Raw genomic sequence first — 18608 nt, forward strand, 5'->3', positions numbered from 1 at the left:
CCAGGACCCCAGGATCATGACCTGAACCGAAGGCAGACCTTAACCGACTGAGCCACTCAGGCATCCCAACCCATAGAGATTCAGATAACAGAGTTATCAAACAGATTTTAAGTTAGCTATTGTTAATATGACTTAAAAAAAGAAAAAAAAAGGCAAAGGTGGAGAATTTTATCAGAGAACTAGAATCTTTAAAAAAGATCCAAATGGACATTCCAAAAATGAAAAGTGTAATAACTGAGCACAGTGAGTTGCCTTAACAGTAGATAAGTACAGCTGAATGCAGAATTACTAAACTGTAAGATAGGACAAAAGATTCCAGAGTGAAACATGGAGCAAAAAAGGTGGATAATGGCAAGATTTCGTTTTTTTTGATGGTTGCAATGATGTGGATGGAACCTAGAGGGTATTATGCTAAGCAAAATAAGTCAATCAGAGAAAGACAAGTATCATATCATCTCACTGATATGAGGAATTTGAGAAACAAGACAGAGGATCATAGGGGAAGGGAGGGAAAAATGAAACAAGATTAAACCAGAGAGGGAGACAAACCATAAGAGACTCTTAATCCCAGGAAACAAAACAGGGTTGCTGGAGTGGAGGGGGCTGGGAGGGATGGGGTGGCTGGGTGATGGACACTGGGGAGGGTATGTACTAGGGTGAGCGCTGTGAATTGTGTAAGACTGTGCCCCTGAAACAAATAATACATTATATGTTAATAAAAAAATTTTTTTTAAAAAGGTGGATAATACAGAAAATAGTATAAGACATAGGAGATATAGTTAGAAGGTCTAACATATACTTGGATTCTCAGAAGAGAGGTGAGTGAGAGAATAAGGTAGAAGTAATATTTGAAGAGATTATGGGTGGCATTTTACCAAAACTGATGAAGGGTGACTTAAGAAGTCCTAAGAACTCCAGAGAGTATAAATAAAAGGAAAACCACATCAAGGCCATCATCGTAAAACTGCTGAAAACAAATAATAAAAGCCAGAGAAAAAGGACAGATTACTTTAAAAGCTGCAGTTTTTTAAATCTTTTAAAAAGATTTTATTTATTTATTTTAGAGACAGCACAAGCCGGGGAAGGGCAGAGGGAGAGGGAGATAATCTCAAGCAGATTCTGCACTGAGTGCAGAGCCCGACACAGGGCTTAATCCCACAACCCTGAGATCAGGACCTGAGCTGAAACCAGAGTCAGACGTTTAACCGACTGAGCCACCCAGGCACCCCAGAGCTATACTTTTTTGTTTTTTTGTTTTTTTTTAAATAAGCCTTTCAGCTAACTTCTCAGCAGAAATAATGGAATCCAGGAGACAATGGGATGATATAATCACAGTACTGAAAGGGAACTAGTGTTCAGGAATAAAGATAAATAAATCATTGAATTGTATACTTAAAATAGGCAAATTTTATGGTAAATGAGTCATATCTCAATGAATTTGTTTAAAAACGAAGGTAAAATAATTTCAGCCATGTGAAAATTGAGTAAGTTTATTTTCAGCAGATCTGCTTTAAAGAAAATATTAAAGGGAGTTTTTTAGGCATAGGAGATACAGTCTTAAAAGATTTTGAAAATGATTTGAAAATGATTCCAGAAGGAAACTTGAAGAAATAGAAAAGAATGAAGAGCATTGTAAAGGGTAAATGTGTTTGTAGATTTGAATAAATATTGATAATAAACACAACAAAGCTGGTGTAAGTCTATTGATAAAGTGGATTTTTTAAGGCAAAAAGAATTATTCAAGATAAAAAGGGACACTTTTTAAGTATAAAAGGTTTAGTTGCCACAGAAAATATAATACTTCTAAGTGTGTATGCATCTAATAACATGGCATCAAATTACATAAGACAAAAATTGACAGGTAACATTTATAATCGTAGTGGGAGATTTTGAAACACCTTTCTTATCAAGAAAGGTACAAGATTTAGCAAGAAGATAAAATCAGTAAGGATGTAGAAAATGCAAATAATACAGTTAAGAAACTGCTTAATTGACATAATGAAATACTGCATCAACATCTGCAGAATACACATTTTTTTTTGCACTTTGACCCTTATCTCCTACCATATGCAAAGATTCATTTCTACATATATTGTTATTCTAAATGTGAAAGGCAAAATAATAAAATTTCTAAAAGAGATACTGTCTATATGATATTTGAGTAGGGAAAGGTGTGTGTGTGTGTGTGTTGCTTTTTGCTTTTATTCCCCAAAAGTTTGCTCCCCAAACTTTTAACAATAGAATATGTTAATTTCATAATCAGATGAAAAATTATAAAGGGAAGGTATATAGCATCTATAGAAAGGGGAAAGTTTTCCTTTTAAAAATTTTTATTTATTTTGAAATTTTTATTTAAATTCTAGTTAGTTAACATGCAGTGCAATATTGGTTTCAGGAGAATTCAGTGATTCATCACTTACATACAATACCCAGTGCTCATCACAAGTGCCTCCTTAATACCCATCACCCATCCAGCCCATCCCCCAGTCACCTCCTCCATCAACCCTCAGTTTGTTCACTATCATTAGGAGTCTCTGGTGGTTTGTTTCCCTCTCTCTTCTTCTTTTTTTTTTTCTCCTTTTACCCCCTTCCCCTATGTTCATCTGTTTTGTTTCTTAAATTCCACATATGAGTGAAATCCTATGATATTTGTCTTTCTCTGACTGACTTATTTTGTTTAGCATTCTACACTCTAGCTCCATCCATGTTGTTGCAAATATCAAGATTTCATTCTTTTTATGGCTGAGTAGTAGTCTATCGTATATATATTTACCACCTTTTCTTTATCCATTCATCACTTGATGAACGTTTGGGCTTTTTCCATAGTCTGGCTATTGTTGATAATGCTGCTATAAACATCGGGTTGCATGTACCCCTTCGAATCTGTATTTTTATATCCTTTGGGTAAATACCTAGTGCAATTGCTGGATCATAGGGTAGTTCTAGGTTTTACTTTTTGAGGAAACTTCATACTGTTTTCCAAAGTGGTTGTACCAGTTTGCATTCCCAGCAACAGTGCAAAGATTTCTTAAACAGGAAATTACACAATGAAGGAAATGACTTATAAAATGCATTACATTAAAAAGAACTTTTTTCACCAAAAGACACCATAAGAGAGTGAAAGGCAAGTTCCTTCTTCCACAGAGTGGAAGAAGACATTTACATTTTATAAAGAGCTCTCATAAATCAATAAGAGAAAGAAATCTATAGAAAAATGAGTAATGGAATTGGGGGCACCTGGGTGGCTCAGTCAGTAAAGTGTCTGCCTTCGGCTCAGGTCATGGTTCCAGGGTTCTGGGATGGACCCATGCCTTGGGCTCCCTGCTCATCGGGAAGCCTGCTTCTTCCTCTCCCCGTCCCCCTGCCCCCCGCCGCTTGTCCTCTCTTGCTATCTTTCTCTCTCTTAAATAAATCTTTAAAAAAATGAGTAATAGAATTTTATAGTCACCTCACAAAAGAGGCTATCCAAATAAAATATATTAAATGTTTTTAGCAGTATTAGTAATCAGAAAGATGAAAATTAAACCATAATGTGATTACACATAGATCTACCAGAATGGCTATATATTTAAAGTTTTGATTTTATTTTGAGATATAGAGTTCCAGGATGTTGGAAGTATAGTACAGAGAAGTCCAGTGTACCCTTCACCTAGTTACCTCCAGATTTTATATCTTACATAATTGAAGCACAGTATTAAAACCAGAATATTGACATTTCTTATCACAAATGTATGTGTATAGTTTTTTTTTTAATATTTTATTATTTATTTGAGAGAGAGAGACAGAGATAAAGAGAACATGAGCAGGGAGGAGAGGGAGAAGCAGGTTCCCCGCCAAGCAGAGAGCCTGCTACCGGGCTCGATTCCAGGACCCTGGGATCATGACCTGAGCTGAAGGCAGATGCTTAACCAACTGAGCCATCCAGGCGCGCCGTGTGTGTATAGTTTAATGTCATTTTATCACGTGTAGATTCATGTAACTACCATCACAGTCAAGACACTATTCATGTGCCTCCCCTTCACTGTTCCTAACCCCTGGTAACCACTAATCTGTTCTCCATCTCTATAATTTTGTCATTCTGGTAATGTTCTATAAATAGAATCATAGAGCATGTGATCTTTTGAGATTGATATTTTTTTAAAAGATTTTATTTATTTGACGAGAGAGAGAGTGAGAGAGCACAAGCAGGGGGAGCAGCAGAGGGAGAGGGAGAAGCAGGCTTCCCGCTGAGCAGGGAGCCTGACACAGGACTCCATCCCAGGATGATCTGAGCTGAAGCAGATGCTGAAATGACTGAGCCACCCAGGCGCCCCAAGATTGGTATTTTTTAATCATAATGCCCTTGAGGTCCATCCAAGTTGTTGTGTATATTCATAGTTGGGTCCTTTTTAGAATGACTACATGTTTTTTAAACTGACAATACCAAGTGTTGGTGAGAATGTAGAACAATATGTACTGCTAGTGGGAACATAAATAGGTGCAACCACTGTGAAAAAGTATTTGGCATTTTCTACTAAAGTTGAAGCATACCACCCTATTCAACAATTCCAGTTCTAGTAAACATTCAATAAAATGTGTTCTTTGGGGTGCCTGGGTACCTCAGTCACTTGAGCATCCTGACTCTTGGTTTTAGCTTGGGTCATGATCTCTGGGTCATGAGATCAAGACCCACATCAGGCAATGGAGTGTGCTTGAGATTCTCTCTCCCTCCCCGCCCCCCGACTATCTCTAAAATAAATACATAAAATCTTTAAAAATGTATATCTTTGTCAGCAAGAGAAGTGTTTCGTAAAAATATATTTATCACATTATTTGTAATTGTAATCTGAAAAGGAATTGAATGCTTATCAAGAATGTAATGGAGTTTTTAAAATTATGGTGTGACCATACAGTAGAATGCCCTAGAGCAGGGATGAGGAAATCTTTTGTGTGAAGAGCTACATAGTAAATATTTTAGTCTTTATGGGTCATACATTATGCCAACTACTCTGCAGTTGCAGCAATGAAGCAAACATGCCATTAAGCAAATGGGTATGGTGGTGGTCCACTGAAACTATTTACAAAGACCTGTTTGGCCTTTGGGGGCTGTAGTTTGCCGACCTCTGCTGTAGTGTTAACAAACTATAAAGGAGTCTCATGAAGATAATTGTGCATACAATAAACCATACATTATGATTACATTTTTATAAAGTTCAAACCCGGGCAAAATAAACCTGTAGTATTGAAGTCGGCTAATTGATTGTCTTTAGGGAGAGGAAGAGGGTAGTGACAAGAAGGGGCATGAAGTTACTTCTAGGGTGCTGGTAATATCTTTACTTGAATGGTGGTTACACAGGTTCGTTCCCATCAGGTTAGAACTATATTATTTATCTCTGGCATATGATAATCATAACAGTATTTTTTTTTTTTTAGTAGGAATTGCTAATAAGATAAGGGACCGTGAGGAGTAATGACTCTGAATTAGCTTGAAGAGCTTATTGAAGACTTTTGGGAACGCAGTATTGGTATAGGTACAAAAGCTGAAGTAATCATTTTTTTTTTTAAGATTTTATTTATTTGACAGAGAGAGAGCACTAGCAGGGGGAGCGGCAGGCAGAGGGAAAAGCAGACTTCCCGCTGAGCAGAAAGCCCGATGCGGTGCTCAATCCCAACATCCCAGGATCATGACCTGAGCTGAAGGCAGACCCCTAACCAACTGAATCACCCAGGCACCCCTGAAGTAATCATTTAATGTATTTTCATGAAAACATGATAGATCCTAGTTTAAAAGACTAGCAGGATCTAATGAATGGTGTGAGCTGACAATTATTCATGTTTGAAGGCAGAAGGGAAAGATTATTTGGTTAGCTGTTAAGAGCAAGGTACTATGACTGTTTTGTAATGATGATATTTAGTTTGGTCCATCTCACAGTTTTGTTATGTTTTTTACCTGCTAAAACCCTCTTTGGATGTTGTTCTGTAATGGGTCATGGACCCATTAGCACTGAGTGATGTAGGTGTGATATAGGGTTTATTGGAGGAAACTTAACAAAAAGTAGTAGAGTGCAGGGAGTCTCTCAAACTCTTTTTTTATTTCACAGCTTAGGCCAGGCATGAATGGTCATCATGCACCATGGCCAAATGACCTTACACTAGAGACTGGCCTCCACTCTGTAATCCTCTCTATATATGTAGGTTGGGGCAGAGAACATCTAAGTGACTATGTAACAGTTGTTAGAAAGGGGAAGCTTCAGCAGTCCATGAGGCAGGGATGGCCTGTTCTTCCTTCGAGCTCAAAAAACTCAAACCTACTAAGCCTTCTTGCTGTTAACCTTATAAATGGGGTTTGGAAATGAGCCTCCAGGGCCATCTAGATTTATCATCACATGTTTCCCATTACTAGAAAATGAAGTGAAAACTTCTTGGCCTGGTATAAAGGTCTTCTAAGAGCTTTCTCCCATTTCCGTATCAGGGCTTTTTGCCATTGATTCTACACAGATTTTCTCATTAACTTTATTATTTTCTAATAAATGGTTGCTTATTCCAAGCTTCTCATCTTTGCTTGCATTACCTGATTTGGAATGCTTTTCTCTTTCTCTAAATTTCTCATTCTTGTCCCATCTCTTCTGTGATGCCTCCCTGATGATCTCAATTCTTATACCAAATACTACAATTTTTCATATGCTGCCTAATACTATTAATTTTTATGTGTACCTTTCTTTTTTTCCAACTAACTTGTAAATTCCTTAAGAGTAGGGAACATACATTATTAGATTACTTTGTAACCTCTATAATACCCTAGTGGACTTGTGTGTAAATGCTCAACAAATAAGGAATGATTAGAATGTATGCTCTTATAATGTATTTTAATTATATAATATTCATAAGATTTTGGGGTTCTCTGTGCCTCTTTTAGATTCTGAACATTAATTGTTAATAAGTATAATGCTAGATTATTAGGAAATTTTTTATTCTGTTGTAGTTAAACTCATTTTTTGAGATTGGTAACAATTATTGTTTGCTGGTCACTCTACTAGCCAGTTTAGTAATTAGATTCCTCCATTCTACTTCAGCAAGAAGTTGAGAACTTTAAGAAGCTAAATCTCATTAGTAAAGAGCAGTTTGAAAACCTAACACCTGAACTTCCTTTTGAGCCAAACCAAGAAGTTCCTGTAACACCTTCACAGTCCAGGCAAGGTATGTAAATCTGCTTTTCTGTGTAATACTTTCTGAATAGTACAGTTCTAAATTGTTTTAAAAGTTTTCTTCTTTTCTATCTGTGGAAAACATTTAGGTATCTGGTAAAAGACTAGAATTTTAAAACTCCACTTTTATTTGTCCTTTGGTGAACTTCAAAACATTTTAGAGACTTGAAAGTACAGACTGTAAATTTGGTAAGTCAGCCTTATAGTATAATCCCACCTTACTCTTGGTGACTAGGCAGGTAATCACAAAGGTGATCTAGGAGTCATCTGTTGTAACACCAGATCATGCTCAAACCCAGATGCTTACTGAAAAGCAAGTAGAATTGGTTGGTTCTTTATGTGTCTCATTTGATTTAGAGATTGCTGGGAATGTTTCTCTTTTTGAAATAAAGAAAATTTTTCGCTGACTTGCTGATTCCTTAAAATATACCATTAACATCATTCTTTTGTCCTAAGGCCTTAGCTAGTGTGAACATATAAATATATTTGGGAGATACATAAATTGAATCAGACATTTTCAGTCAAGTGTAAGGGATTTTGTTATAGTTTTTATGAAGGCAGGTTAAAGAAAAACTTTTAATTTGGAAAGCTTCAAGCATATGCCAAAATAAAACAAATTGTGTAATGTAATGAAACCCCCATGTACCCATTTGCTACTTAATTTCATAGCCAATTTTATTTCATCTCAGCTCCACTCATGGTCTTTACTCCCACTGGATAATTTTGAAGCAGACTTCTAATAATTATTATTAATATTTTTTCATTCCTACGTATTTTTGTATGTGTCTTTAAAAAGAACTCTTTTATTTTTTTTAAAGATTTTTTATTTATTTTTTGACAGAGAGAGACACAGCGAGAGAGGGAACACAAGCAGGGGGAGTGGGAGAGGGAGAAGCAGGCTTCCCGCCGAGCAGGGAGCCTGATGCGGGGCTCGATCCCAGGACCCTGGGATCATGACGTGAGCCGAAGGCAGATGCTTAACAACTGAGCCACCCAGGTGCCCCTAAAAAGAACTCTTTTAAACACATAAATAACATATACCATTATCACATCTAAAATTAATACTAATTCCTTAATATCAAATATCTAATTAGTGCTCACATTTCTTCAGTTATCATTTAAAAAAAATTGGGATCCATGTAAGTTTGAACATTTCAAGGTTGATTTGTCTCGTTTAATCTATAGGTTCAAAGTAATTCTTTTCCTTGCAATTTATTGTTGAAGGAACTAGATTGTTGTTCTGTAGAATGTCTCACATTTTGGATTTTGCTGATTGCATCTCCATGGTTTCATTCAACCTGTTCTCTGGTCCTGAATTTTCTGTAACTGTTATTTTGATACAGAGGCTTGATCAGATTGAGGCTTAAATTTTTGCGAGAACATGTCATAGGTAATTATTGAATATTTTTACCAGGAGGCACATAATGCTCAATTGTCTCTCTCGGTGTGGCCTTAATAGCCATTGATAATTGCTTGGAGCTTTTATGTCACAAGGGGCTGCAAAATGGTGATTATTCTGTTTTTATCATTGCTTCTTAAATTTAGTAGATAGAATACTTCATAAAGAAAAATCCCCCTAATTGATTATTTGTTTATCCTGAGATAGAGTTCTTACAGGAAAGAGAGTAAGTGCTCAATTTTTTCTCTTTGTTCGCTAGTTTTCAAAGTAATGAGCTGGTTCGCTAACATCTTTCATTGATCACCAATGAGGTTTAGTTTTTTTGTTCATTTTAAATTATTATGGTTTCATAAATGCATTAGATGTGTTTTACTCTGTTGTAGTTAATTTTTTTAAAGATTTTATTTGAGAGAGAGGGAGAGAGCATGAGGGGAGGCCAGTGGGGAGGAACAGAGGGAGAGAGAGAAGCAGACTCCCCACTGAGCAGGGAGCCAACATGGGGCTTGATCCCAGGACCCTGAGATCATGACCTGAGCTGAAGGCAGACGCTTAACCGATTGAGCCACCCACGTGCCCCTATTGTAGTTATTCTTATTGATATACTTTTGCTGCTCGTCAGTTTATTGGCTTTTAGCTCCAAGTCCACCTTTCATTGCTTTCTTCTGTGATAATGGAGTTAGATTGTTAACTGTTTTGTTTGCCAACGGGAATGATGATAAGTTTTGTCAGTACTTGAATTGGTGCTGAGTTGGTATTGTTTCTAGGCTTTTTTGATTATAAACTCATGTTGATATTTTCTGTTCAACTTTACGATTAAAGGTTTTAATTTTAATTTGTTTGATTTTGTATGTGTACTGCTTTTTACTTACATGAAAAAAAATCTTTTGTTCCTAACCACAGTAGCAGGATTATTTACTTGTTTATCCTTTGATAATAGTTTTAGGATTTAATATTAATAATACTAAATAATACTATTACTATGAATACTGAAAGGTTACTTCTTTTAAATCTCTTTAAACTTTTATTTTTTTATTTTTTAAAAAAATTTTTACTCAGCCACTATAAACTTTTACTTTTTAAAAATATTTTATTTATTTATTTGAGAGAGAGAGTGAGCAAGAGAACACAAGCTTGGGGGAGGGGCAGAGAGAGAATAAGAAGCAGGCTCCCTTCTGAGTAGGACATTGGGATCATGACCTGAGCCAGAGGCAGACACCTAACTGACTGAGCCACCCAGGTGCACCTAAGTCTTTTCATTCACCTGGGTAAATACATAGGAGTGGGATTGCTTGGTCTTGTGGTAAGTGTATGTTTAAAAAACTGCCTGTTTTCCAAAGTTGCTATGTCATTTTTCATTCCCACCAGCAAAGCATGATGGTTCCAGTTGCTCCATACCTCACCAGCACTTGGTCCTGTTAGTTTAAAAAAAAATTGCCATTCTAATAGATACGTAGTAGTATCTCATTGTGACTAAAAGTGTTGAGTATCTTTTTGTGTGCTAATTTGACATCAGTATATCTGGTGAAGTATCTGCTCAAATCTTTTGATATATATTTTTTATTGAGTTGTTTTCTTCTTTTTTAATTTTTATTTTTTTAAGATTTTATTTATTTATTTGACAGAGACACAGTGAGAGAGGGGACACAAGCAGGGGGAGTGGGAGAGGGAGAAGCAGGCTTCCCGTGGAGCAGGGAGCCGGATGTGGGGCTCGATCCCAGGACCCTGGGACCAGGACCTGAGCCGAAGGCAGATGCTTAATGACTGAGCGACCCAGGCACCCTTGATTACTGTTTGCATGATATATAGTATATTTTTTCCCCATTCTTTTACTTTAACCTACCTATTTAGTTTGTTATAGATAGCATATAGTTGGGTCATCTTTTTAAAAAAACTCTTTTATTTGAGTATAGTTGACACACAGGTTACATTGGTTTCAGATGTACAACATAGTGATTCAGTATCTCTGCATCATGCCATGCTTACCACAGGTGTAGCTACCATCTGTCACCATACAGTGCTGTTACAGTATCATTGACCATATTCCCTATGGTGTACCTTTTATTCCCGTGACTTACTCTATAACTGGAAGCCTGTATCTCCTGCTTCCCTTCCCTCATTTTTTCTTCACCCAATTTTCCCATCCTCCCAGCCCCTACCCCTCTGGCAATAGTCAGTTTGTTTTCTGTGTTTATAGGTCTGATTCTTTTTTTTGTTTGTTTGTTTATTCATTTGTTTTTTACATTCCACATATAAGTGAAATAATATGGTATTTGTCTTTCTCTGACTTATTTCACTTAGCATAATATCCTCTAGTTCTTTCTACATTGTCACAAATGGCAAGATCTCATCCCTTTTTATGACCAAGTAATACTCCATTGTGTGTGGTATATATACCACATCTTCTCCTTCCATTCATCTATGTGTGGACACTTAGTTTGCTTCCATATCTTGGCTGTTGTATATAATGCTGCAGTAAAACAAGGAGGGTGTGCATATATCTTTTCAAATTAGGTTATATCCCTACACATAATGAATTCTTTTTCTCTAGCTACTCTCAAGAATTTTTATTTGTCTTAAATTTTCAGCACCTAAGGGTTGATGTGTCTGGGCATGGGTTTATTTGGGTTTTTCCTTTATGAGGTTCCTCAGTTTCTTAAATCTGTAATTTATGCCTTTAGCCAAACTTGAGAAGTTTTTTGCTATTGTTTTTTCAAAAATTTTTAGCTCTGCACTCTTTCATCTCTTCTAGACTTTTGTTGTTGTCTTATAGATTCCTGAGACTTGATTAATTTTTTCCAATTGTTTTTTTCTCTGTTCAGATTGGATAAATGCTGTTGATTCTGGCTACTTTTTTAAAAATTTAAATTCAGTTAATTAGCATATAATGCATTATTTGTTTCCGGGATACAGGTCTGTGATTCATCAGTCTTGTATAATACCCAGTGCTCATTATAACACATACCCTCCCCGAATGTCCAGCACCCAATTATCCCATCCCTCTACCCGTCTCCCCTCCAGCAACCCTCAGTTTGTTTCCTGTGATTTAGAGTCACTTATGGTTTGTCTCCCTCTCTGGTTTTGTCTTGTTTCATTTTTTCTTCTTTTCCCCTATGATTCTCTGCCTTGTTTCTTAAATTCCACATATGAGTGAGATCATATGATACTTGTCTTTCTCTGATTGACTTATTTTGCATAGCATAATACCCTCTAGTTCCATCCACGTCACTGCAAATGGCAAGATTTCATTTTTTATGGCTGCGTAATATTCCAGTGTGTGTGTGTGTGTGTGTGTGTGTGTGTGTGTGTGTGTGTATACACACCACATCTTTATCCATTCATGGGTCGTTGAACATCTGGGCTCTTCCCATAGTTTGGCTATTGTGGACATTGCTGCTATAAACATTGGGGTGCAGGTGCCCCTTCAGATCACTACGTTTGTATCTTTCAGGTAAATACCCAGTAGTGCAATTGCTCGGTTAGAGGGTAGTTCTATTTTCAACTTTTTGAGGAACCTCTATACTGTTTTCCAGAGTGACTGCACCAGCTTGCATTCCCATTCTGGCTACTTTTAATATTTTCTCTCTATCCCTTGTTGTGAGCAATTTAATTATGATTGTCTTGGTATAATTTTCTTCATGTTCCCAGGCGCCTGGGTGGCTTAGTCATTAAGCATCTGCCTTCGGCTTAGGTCATGATCCCAGGGTCCTGGGATCGAGCCCTGCGTCAGGCTCCCTGCTCCACGGGAAGCCTGCTTCTCCCTCTCCCACTCCCCCTGCTTGTGTTCCCTCTCTCGCTATGTCTCTCTCTGTCAAATAAATAAATGAACTCTTAAAAAAAAAAAAAAATTCATGTTCTTATATTTGAGGCTTTTGAGTTTTTGGATCTTTTAATAAAATTTGGAAAAATTTCAGCCATTATTTTAAATTAACATTTTATACTTTATTGTATTATTATTATTATCTTAATATTTTATTCATTTATTTGAGAGAGAGCTTGATGAGAGAGCACACACAGAGGGAGAAGCAGTCTCCCCACTGAGCAGGGAGCCCAGTGAGGGGTTCGATCCCAGGACCCTGGGATCATGACCCGAGCTGAAGGCAGACACTTAACCGACTGAGCCACCTAGGAACCCCAACATTTTACATTTTACAAACTTATTTTTTCTGTACTTCTTTTCTGTTTCCTTTTCAATTACAAGACCTCAATTACATGTATGTTAGGCTACTTGAAGTTGTTCCATATCTCACTAATGCTCTTTTTTTTCCCCCCAGTTTCTTTTCTCTCTGTTTCGTTTGGATTATTTCTACTCCTATATCTTCAAGTTCTTCAGTCTTTTCTTCTGCCATGTCTAATATATTTTTATACCCATTCAGTGCATTTTTAATCTCAGCTTTTATGTTTTTCTTCTCTAGAAGTTTAGTTATTATTATCTTTATCTCTTTTTGATATGTTTATACTTTCCTCTACCTTATTGAATACATGGAATATAGTTGTAATGACTTCTTTTGTAAGCAAAGTATAAATCCAGTATTTGGATTTATATCTAACTGCTCTCATACAGTGGACAGTACATGATGAGTCAAAACTGGCCTACCATGGTCTAATCTGGCCACACCTTTATTTACATGTAGTCTGTGGCTGTGTTACAATGGCAGGGTTGAGTAGTTTCAATAGGGACTTTATAACTTGAAAAGCCAAAAATATATACGTCTTGCATTTATAGAAAACATTTGCTTGGGGCGCCTGGGTGGCTCAGTTGTTAAGCGTCTGCCTTCGGCTCAGGTCATGATCCCAGGATCCTGGGATTGGGTCCCGCATCGGGCTCCCTGCTCGGTGGGAAGCCTGCTTCTCCCTCTCCCACCCTCCCTGCTTGTGTTCCTGCTCTTGCTATCTCTCTCTCTGTGTCAAATAAATATGTAAAATCTTTAAAAACAGAAAGAAAGAAAAAACATTGCTTAGTCCTGCTTCAAAGGCATTTTATTTTTAAAAGAAACTAAATTTGCTAGTCCTCATGTAGCATGTTTTATTATCAGTCTTCACTGAACACCAACAGCATAATATTAAGTTTTGGTTTTATAAAGGCATTCCTATCTATAAAGACAATGAAGACTAGGGACAAGGTTCATATGGTTCAGGTATGCAGCTGTTCCAAGATTTGATTTGGCAGTCATAAAATTTGGGAAATCTTAAGTAGAAGAATAGTTAGCATACCCCTTAGTCCCTTGGTTCTTTTTTTTTTTTTTTAAGATTTTATTTATTTATTTGACAGAGAGAGAGACAGTGAGAGAGGGGACACAAGCAGGGGGAGTGGGAGAGGGAGAAGCAGGCTTCCCGCAGAGCAGGGAGCCCGATGCGGGGCTCGATCCCAGCACCCTGGGATCATGACCTGAGCTGAAGGCAGACACTTAACGACTGAGCCACCCAGGTGCCCCAGTCCATGGGTTCTTAAACTTTAGCAAGTATTACATTCACCTGGAAGGCTTGTTAAAACAAATTATAGGACTCCATACCCAGAGTTTTTGATTTAGTAAATGGAGGTGGGACCTGAGCATATACACTTCTAACAAGTTCCCATGTCATGCTGATGATGCTGGTTGGAACTACACTTTGAAAATCAGTACTTTAGCCTAGTTCTCTGAAATATCAGTCTTCTCTGATAAACCTGTAGCAGAAACTGTATGATATACAGTGACAGTTGAGGTTCCCTGAAGAGTAGATGGCTTGGTCTTTTGTCTTGTTTTTTTATAGCTTTTTTTGAGGTATGGTTTACATACCATAAAACTAACCCATTTGTGTATTGTTTCATGAGTTTCAGTGACTTTATATAGTTATACAGTAGCACCAGAATTCAGTTTTAGAACAATTTATCATGCTAGAGAGTTCCCTCATGATCATTTACAGTCACTCTCAACACTCAACTGCAGTCTCTGAGGTTACCATTGATCTGCTTTTTGTCTGTATATTTTTGCACTTCCTAGAAATTTCATATAAATGGAACCATATGATGCGTTTTCATTTGTCTGGCTTTTTTCAACTAAAATATTTGAGATAAATCCATGCCGTTGCTTATATCGGTGCTTTGCTTCTTTTTATTGCTAAGTAGTATTCTATAGTATGGACTACTACATTTTGTTTATCCATTTGACAGTTGATATTTTTATTTTTTCCAGTTATTGTTATTATGAAAAATGCTATTTTGAGCATTCTTGTACAAGAGATGCCCCATCATTTTGATTAAGAAGGTATAACATCCAAATGATATTCATATAGCATCCTAGGCTTATAGTTAATTAAAAAACAACTTTAATATATTCTTGTTCCCTAATTACTTATATTTCTAGTAAGAAAATTTTTATATCTACTATAAATATTTTATGTACTTGCAGTTATCTTGGTTTTTTTGATAATTTTCTCTCAAAATATTGTAAATTGGTATAGACATGCTGTAAAAATTTTGTAAAATGTTTCCTTTGAGATAACACTCTATAGGTCCTAGTCTTCACAAAATTGACATATCTGCTTTTATTGGTGGGTAAAATTTACACGTAAGTAAATCTGGAATAAAATAAATATAAAACTGAAATTTAATTTTTAATATGGAAATGTTCAGATAAAATCAAAAGTAGAGAGACTGTTTAATGAACCCTATGTAATTATCTTACCTAATTTCAACAGTTGTTAATAGTTTGACATTCTTTTTTCATCTGTACCTTGTTCCCCATATGTTCTGGTATTTCATGTTGAATCTCATTTCACTCAAATAAATATCATTTCTTCTGCAAGTACTTCATTGTATATCACAATGTGCAGTTTATGTTTGGTTTTCCCTGATGTTTGGTATATATCTTTTTCAAGTTGGTTGTGTGAATCAGGAACAAAGAAACATGCATTCCATTTGATCATTAGGACAGTTAAGTTACTCTTAATCTGTAAGCATTCATCTTCTCTTATTTTTCCATCCCAATGACTCATTGAAGAAACTGGTTAATTTGTCATAAGATTTATGATCCAGATTTACCTGTTTGTATCTTCCTTTCAATCAGTATGTCCCTTTATCTCCTCTATTCCCTATGAACTAGTTTTTAGATGTAGAAGATTTAGTATATTCAGGATTTTTATTTCTCTGGTAGCAAGACTGTTTCTTAGAAGGAGCTGTTTACTTCCAATTATATCATACAGTGTCTTTTAGGCTCTCTTTTTTTTTCTTTAAAGATTTTATTTATTTATTTGACAGAGAGAGAAACAGTGAGAGAGGGAACACAAGCAGGGGGAGTGGGAGAGGGAGAAGCAGACTTCCCGCGGAGCAGGGAGCCCGATTTGGGCCTCGATCCCAGGACCCTGGGACCAAGACCCGTTAAGCCGAAGACGCTTAACGACTGAGCCACCCAGGCGCCCTCTTTTAGGCTCTCTTTTGCTGCTGCTATGATTGATCATTGGATTTAAATGTTATTGGCCTGATCCATTCATCATAAAGTTTCCCTTCAACTTTCTTTTTCCTAAAGACTTTTTTTTAGAACAGTTCTAGGGTCACAGAAAAATTAAGCATAAGATACAGAGAGTTCCCATTTTCTCCCTGCCCTGAGCTTACATGATCATCACCCATCTGGTGAAGGATGCTGCTTCCTCATAGCAATAACCCACATCAGAGTGGTACATTTGTTACAATTGATGAACCTACACCAACACATCATTATTACCCAAAGTCCATAGTTTACATTAGGGTTCACTCTTGGTGTTGTATGTTCTTTGGGTTTTGACAAATGTATAATGACATGTATCCATGACTATAGTATCATACAAAGTAAAAATCCTGTGTGTTTCACCTATTCACATTTCCCCCACCATACCTCCAACCCTTGGCAACCAATGATCTTTCTACTGTTTCATAGCTTTCCTTTCCCAGAATATTGAATAGTTGGAATCCTACAGTGTGTAGCCTTTTCACATTGGTTTCTCTCACTTAGTGATATGCATTTGAAGTTCATCCATGTCTTTTCATGGCTTGATAGCTCATGTTTTTAACACTGCATAATATTCCATTGTCTGGATATACCATAATTTGTCCATTCATGCACTGAAGGACATCTTCATTGGTCCCAAGTTTTGGCAGTTATGAATAAAGCTACCTAAACATCCATGTGCAAGTTTTTGTGTGGACATAAGTTTTTAGCTCCTTTGAATACATACCAGAGAGGCTGATTCCTAGATTATACGGTAAGAGTATATTTAGTTTTATACAAAACTGCCAAACTGACTTCCAAAGTGACTGTATCATTTTGCATTCCCACCACTAATGAATAAGAGATCTTCTTGCTCCATATCCTCGCCAGCATTTGGTGTTGCCAGTGTTCTGGATTTTGGCCATGCTCACAGGTATGTAGTGGTATTTGACTTTCATTTATATTTCCCTGATAACATGTGATGTGGAAAATCTTTGCCTATGATTATTTGCCTTATATATCACTTCTTCAGTGTATCTGTTGAGATTTTTTAGTTGGTTTGTTTGTTTTCTTATTGTTGAATTTTAAGAGTTCTGTATATATTTTGGATAATAGTCCTTTATCAGATGTGTCTTTTGCAAGTATTTTCAGTCTGTGACTTATCCTGTTTTCTTGACAGTGTCATTTGTGTATCAGATTTTTTTTTTTTTTCATTTTAGTGAAGTCCAGTTTATCAGTTATTCCTTTCAGGGATCGTGTCTTTGATGTTGAATCTCCCTTCAACATTTTACTAAATGGTTTTAAGAGTCATTGATGAATATATTCCCTAGATTCTCTATTTCATTAGAGTTGCAAAATAGTCTTCTTTTTTTTAGTCATCTTCTAATTCTATCATCCCTTCTGTGTTTCTTAATTAGAATTCTATAAAGAAGGTTTTTTTTTTTTTAAAGATTTTATTTATTTATTTGACAGAGAGAGACACAGCGAGAAAGGGAACACAAGCAGGGGGAGTGGGAGAGGGAGAAGCAGGCTTCCTGCCGAGCAGGGAGTCCAACGTGGGGCTCGATCCCAGGACCCCAAGATCATGACCTGAGCCGAAGGCAGATGCTTAATGACTGAGCCACCCAGGTGCCCCAAGAAGGATATTCTTTTATCTACTCTTCTGTTACCCTAAAATTCAATTTTTTTTTTTTATAGATTTTCTTTTTCTAAGATTTTATTCATTTATTTGAGAGAGAGAGAATGAGAGAGAGCACATGAAAGGGGGGAGGGTCAGAGGGAGAAGCAGACTCCCTGCCGAGCAGAGAACCCGATGCGGGACTCGATCCAGACACTCCAGGATCATGACCTGAGCCGAAGGCAGTCGCTTAACCAACTGAGCCACCCAGGCGCCCACCCTGAAATTCAATTTTTCCAGGAAAGGAAGGTTAAATGCTTGTTTCTTTCTATTCAGTTTATCAGTTTTTAGAACAATGAGTTTTGTGCCCTAGCAACCTACAAATGTGATTGAGTTTTAAGGTACCATTATGAATTCATAGAACTTACTTATTTGACATGTTTAATCAATTTCAGTCATTATTTTTAGTGGTCAGAGTACTTCATTTTTGACTGGTGGGGTCCACTGAAGTTTGCTGCTGTATCCTCATGACCTATTCTAGCTTTTTTTTTCTTTTTTCTTTTTTAACTTCATTGCTTTCTGACTCAAGATTTCCCAGGTTCATATTATACTTTGTGCTCCAGACTTCATTTCTTTTAGAGGACCAGATCAGTGGAAAAGGGAATTTGGAAACTATAATCTGGATGTTAGGAAGCTTACTGTTATTGTTCCCAGATCTTTAAATATTTCTTTTACAGAGGTGCTGAATTTAACATATTTTTCAGTGTATGATCATAGTTTTATCCTTGTGATTGCATAACTTTTTGGTCCAATGAAAATCTGTATTAACAGAATTCAGTCATCGGTCATTTGGTGTGTGTATGTTTTTTTATTAACGCTGTTGTAGGCAGTGGTATACAAATAGAAGATTGTGGCCCTTGCTTTCAGGGAACCACTGGGACTTGTTCTTAGCATCTAATGGGATAATA

At 36.7% G+C, this 18608-nt stretch overlaps 1 protein-coding gene across 4 annotated transcripts in view; it reads left to right on the forward strand.

The window, feature by feature from the left end:
• Positions 1-18608, forward strand: part of LARP1B (La ribonucleoprotein 1B) — a 125338-nt gene that overhangs the window by 82981 nt on the left and 23749 nt on the right. For all 4 annotated transcript variants that reach the window (XM_032412821.1, XM_032412822.1, XM_032412823.1 and 1 more), the window contains one exon: positions 7053-7176. In XM_032412821.1, the coding sequence (XP_032268712.1) occupies positions 7053-7176 (124 nt within the window). The remainder of the gene's footprint in view (positions 1-7052; positions 7177-18608) is intronic.

The sequence above is a fragment of the Phoca vitulina genome, unplaced genomic scaffold (genome assembly GCF_004348235.1).
Source record: "Phoca vitulina isolate PV1807 unplaced genomic scaffold, GSC_HSeal_1.0 scaffold14, whole genome shotgun sequence".
Lineage (NCBI taxonomy): Eukaryota > Metazoa > Chordata > Mammalia > Carnivora > Phocidae > Phoca > Phoca vitulina.